Source organism: Apis dorsata, unplaced genomic scaffold, assembly GCF_000469605.1.
Source record: "Apis dorsata unplaced genomic scaffold, Apis dorsata 1.3 scaffold_3, whole genome shotgun sequence".
Taxonomy (NCBI): domain Eukaryota; kingdom Metazoa; phylum Arthropoda; class Insecta; order Hymenoptera; family Apidae; genus Apis; species Apis dorsata.
In genome coordinates, this window is record NW_006263306.1 from 21258 (window position 1) to 26797 (window position 5540).

General features: G+C 32.1%; 1 protein-coding gene across 1 annotated transcript in view; it reads left to right on the forward strand.

Annotated features, from left to right (window-relative positions):
- The window catches only part of LOC102671151 (IQ and ubiquitin-like domain-containing protein), a 2653-nt gene extending 1638 nt beyond the window's left edge, over positions 1–1015 (forward strand). The window contains 2 exon segments of the mRNA XM_031509947.1: positions 56–256; positions 349–1015. Coding sequence (XP_031365807.1) covers positions 56–256; positions 349–896 — 749 coding nt within the window. The 3' untranslated portion in view covers positions 897–1015.
- The last annotated feature ends 4525 nt before the right edge of the window (positions 1016–5540 follow it).

Sequence of the window (5540 nt, forward strand, 5' to 3'; positions counted from 1 at the left end):
AAGAAAATCGTTAATAAAATTTTCTTTCTTCCTTCCTTTCTCTTTGACGATATAGATAGTTATTTGAGTTTTTTACGCTCGTCACATTCGTGTTGTTGCACAAAGAACGACGAAGACTTTTGCAAGAGCGTAGACGATGAGAAACTTCGTGAACCAATTGAATCTAAGACGAAATTATGTTTCGGTTGTTTAAAATTATTTCCCAAACACAAATTCACTGTTCATGGAAGAATGAACAAGATATATACTTGCGTTGGTACTATTTTGATTTCATTTCATAATACATAATGGATACAATATTTTATTAAAAGATATATTGAAAATATATATATTTTTCAATATTTTAAGGATGTACTTGGCTGCGTGAACGGAATATTAAACACATAAACTACGATCATTACATATTTCTCTTAAATACTGTGCGTTCAGAGGAAAGAAAAAGAGAATCAACCTCTGTTATCGCATTCATTATGCAAAAGCACGACATGTATCATCTGGTGAATAATATTTGGCACGGACACTCGGCCATTAGCGAAAATACAGATCTGTTCTTATTACGAATTGTTCGATATAATATGAACGAGGAATGGTCACCGTGGAATTGTATTCTTTTGACGGAGGAAGAGGCTGCTGTTCATTCCAGGATCGAAAATCTAGCTGACATATACTCGAAATCACTTATCGAACGAGTCTTGTTGGCTCATCAGTTAGCGAAAAACCAATTCAAGTACGTGCACATAGTTTCGAAGATCGAGAAGTGGAAATAATATATCGATTGAACTCGTTGCAGGTACTTGAGACAGTTCGAGAAGGATTTCCGAGAAAAGTTTCATAAGATCGGCAAAGAGGTGATATATAAGCCGGCGATCAAAGTGCACGATTACCTCTACTCATGATGTATTTCCTTGTGTCTAATTGCCCGTGTATTTTCACTCGTGAATTTCCTATACGATTTTTCATTGTACACATTTTATCCCGATATAATCGGATTAAAACATCAATTTTCTCGAATGCATTTAGTTGTGGAACAAGTTCACGTAAACGACAAAACTTTTTTTTCCGTTAACAAGATGGATGATCTTCGTTTGGATTTCGTTTGTTGCGTTTGGCACAAGGGAGAGAGGGAAAACGATTAGCGGTAAAGTTCGAGGAGATTCTTTTTTTTCTTTTTTTTTTTCTAACAAAGGATATAATAAAATCGAAAAATAATGGAGTAGAAAGTGCTTTTGACCGATCGACCAAACAGGTTGCCATTGGCAACGATGGATTTAAGGTGGTTCTGACTTTTCAGGCGGTGTAGAAGTCTCCTATATGGATTGCGTCGCATTAAAAGTTCCGTTAGTCTTCTTTGTCCGGGGGTTTGGTGATTTGTTTTTTATATACGATATTATTTCAATAAATCTAATAGCGGATTGTTTCAAGGCACGACATCGATATCGTTTACCTTTTGATCGTTCTGTATCGTGATCCTCTTCGTTGTTTGTCAATTTGAATGGAACGAGTTTACGATAAATTTCACAGTGACAAATCGCGATGAAACAAGCGATAAATAATGATGGTGGGATCAACAAGAATCTGATAAACAGCAGCTTCATAAAAACAATACTTATGATGATGGTATGGATCACGAAAAACAAAAGTGATTTCGAAACTGAGGGTGAGTTGGAATATAAATTAAATTTATGATTATCGCGATATCAATCGAGTGGAGAAACAATTTGATTGCATTTTCCATATGTTGCATTAATTTACATTTGACATCCTTCGCATCTTTGTGGATTCGCTTTGATGAATTTTGCACGTAACGGGTTAATAGTTAATTCCTTCGGATCTATCTACGTGCCCAATGAAGCTAATTTTAAAAATAAATTAATGATTTATCATGTACGGGTTGTAACGAGAAGAATCATTTGTTATTCTCGTGCTCGAGATAATTGCAATGTATTGTAATCAACGCATGTTACGAATCGATTTCTCTATTATTAACGAAACTCGACTCTTAATTATCATTTCTACTAATTATTTGTTTTGATTTCAAATGTTATGTATCCTTTCTTTTTTACTTCGATATCGAGATATTTTCTAATATTTTCTCGAATTATCTTTTCCTTTTTTTTTTTTTCAAATCTACAAAATATTTTTACCTAGCTTCTTTTTTATGTTGTTTTATTGTGGATATCGAAGTTTTTCGAATGTAAATTTTAAATGAAATTTCATTCGCGGTTTTGAAATATTGAAAGAATATTATTCTAGAATATTTATGTTTGATTTCGAAAAGAAGAAAGAAACGTTAATCCCGACAGAGGAATGAAAAATCATTCCGCCTGGTATACTCCAATGTGTGTGAGTATACTCGCAGGTAGAAGTTACATTGGCGATTCTCTTTTTGCATTTTTTTCCCACTCTATTTATTTCAATATTTTTACATTCGTATCGTATCTTAGCAATACTTATTTTCGTTTTCATTTTAAATTATTCAGAACATCTTTCGCGCGTTCTGAGTAAATTTTTAAAAATAGTTAGTAATATTTCACGAGAGTTTCCTCTCGAGAAACTTCTTGAAATCAAAATCATCTTGAAATATCTTGAGTCTTTTATAAAAAGAGATAAATAATTTTTTAATTATTTCCTCATTAAGTATAATTTCTCGAAGATAGAATACGAGAGTACAAATTTAAAAATATGAGAAAAACGTGCAATATTATAAAAAAAAAGATAAGCAGAATACAATAAATAAATTCAGAATATGAATTTTCGATAATATAGACGAATAAATAATATTTTCCTTTTATTATTTCGTTAAATTAATGAAAAAAGAATGACATCATTTAATTCGCAAAATAACATACGAAAACCTATTCAAAGAAGATATTTAGATTAGTCGCGAATCGAGCATTTTTGATTTTTCGTTGTCTTCTCGTCAGAATCATGAATGTTTCATGTGCAGATGTAACTGCTAGTGATCCAATTAAACAGAAATTAAATTTCAATGTTCAGTCGGCCACAAACATTTAATAAGCAAAATGTAAATACTTAGCTCGCGGGAAAGAGGGGCCAGTTTACATGTGCAAAATGAATTCTCTGTTTATTCTACGTTTCGCGAATTCTAATTAAATTACAAGCACGTCCAATCGAAAATCTGTATCATATTGGACGTATTAACGTTAAAAAAAACTTCAAATAAAATCTTATCTTTTCCAGAGACATATTTCAAAACCTGTTTTCCTCAAGATATACTTTTCGCAATTTATTCTATCGCTATCGTATTTTCGGATTTCAATCATTTCGCAAGCAAGATAGAAGAAAGACAAAACAATTGAAAAACGAAGAAGAAGAAGAAGAAGAAGAAGAAGAAGAAGAAAACAATTGATATGATCCAAAATTGATTTTTGATCATATCCATTTTTTAATTAAAAGAAAATACGAAATAATTGAAAAAAAATGTATAAATAAACAATGGGAATATTTGCGTGTATTTCTTACGTAAATAATTACGCGCGATGCATCGACTGTGCAATGCATGCGCCCAAGTTTTAACGGCTCTCCGCGTTCTCTCGCTGGTGCACTTCCGCCCATACCGCGGAATTATCGAATGGATTTCCACCAGCCATAAAACCTTGAAGAGTGTATTCACCGCAGATGCTAAACTCTGGCTGAATGATGAGGAATTAAACACTGAGGAATTAAACATTGAGACTGAAGTAACAGGTCTTTATAAATCCTGTTAAAGAGAAGATTATAAATTTCATTCTCTAATAATATTTATAACATTTCGATCTATATTCGTACTAAAACATAGTTTTTTTAAATAAAGATCATCGTATAAGGATTGATTTTTATCGATCAATATGATTTTTGGTAGCCAACCAACTTATTTGTGAATTTATATTGGCAATGCACTTATTCATGAATTTGTGCCTATGATCTATGGTCGTTTATGTTATAAGATTTATGCTGTACTAAGCGATCACCGATAATACAGCGTTTATAGCCGAATTTATGACGATACCACGATGATTGACGTTATAATATTTACGGTTTGCTCGGTTACTAATATAGAAGTTTACAACGCTTATGATTCTTCGATCGGCCATTACGAAAATTAACCGCAAGAAAACTCGTAAGTACATGCTGGATTACGTTGTTCGAAACTTGATAATAGCATGAGAGCTGCTCGCCTTGTGAAATATTATATTTTCATCCCCTAATGGAGAATGGGACGTTTTCTTTTTTGAGAGAAATTAAATATATATAAAACTACTTTAGAACATCTTTTTGAACTTGAAAATTTAAAAATCGACGTTACATTTCTTTGTTACATTTTTGCGTATTGAAATTTTTCTGTATCTGAAAATAAAATAAATAAAAATAAGAATAAAATAGTAGATAATAATCGATGTTTGAAGAGGTACGTACCTGCTTTTAATAGAGTAACGATATTGTTTGTGAGGCAATTTATGAGATTGCTAGCTTCACCAGAACATTTATGCTTCGTGATTTCTAACATTACATATTTTAGAACATCGGGATTAATCATCTTTTTGAATTTGAAAATTTGAAAATCGACATTTCTTTGTTATATTTTTGCGTATTGAAATTTTTCTGGATCTGAAAATAAAATAAATAAAAATAAGGATAAAATAGTAGATAATAATTGATGTTTGAAGAGGTACGTACCTGTTTTTAATAGAACGATACTGTGTGAGATAGTTTATGAGGTTGCCAGCTTCACCAGAACATTTGTGAACACCGTGATTTCTAATGTTACACTGCTGCATTTACATTACGTTATAGGCTTGCTAATGGCACGTGGTTATGTTTACAATGCGGCACGTGGTTCCTAATATCACTGTGCGTTGTATTGTACGCTCTGTCACGTGATCTCTGAATTTGCAATGTACCTTGTAACAGTACCGAATCCTACTTACCCTTAATTTATGGATTTCACGTATATTCTCCGATTATACGTTCATTTGGAATACTGAAACGAGAAAATGTAAAATGAATTTTGATCATAAAAAGAGGAAAAAAAGAAAAGATTTTCTTCTGTTTCTTTCAGATTCGTTTTCATAATGTTTTTATCCATCATGAATTAAGAGAAAAAAAAATCAATCTTCTTCGCTCAACGCATTGATTGATTTCAAAATCAAAAAAAAAAGAAAAAGCTTCGAGAGGAAGAATGATTCGACCAAAGATAAAAAAAAAAGAAAAAGAAAGGATAAAACAAGATGATTCAACCAGAATAAATCTAATGTAGCATAGGTAAATATACGTAGATTTCATAAAAATAATTTTACTATTATTCAAATTATTCTAAATCCTCGTGCTTAATTTTCATGTCGCGTTTTCTCTTCCGTTATCCGACAACGCTCGTTTGGAATTGTAAAATGGCTGATGCGGTCCTCTGGGCGAATCTTTTTAAACCGTGGCATAGTAATTTCCTTTACTGCCCGCATTACCATTATCCCCGGTTAACTTTCAGCCGCCGGTTATCCTTTCACGATTTTTCTTTCTTTTTTTTTTTTTTTCCCCTAGCCGCC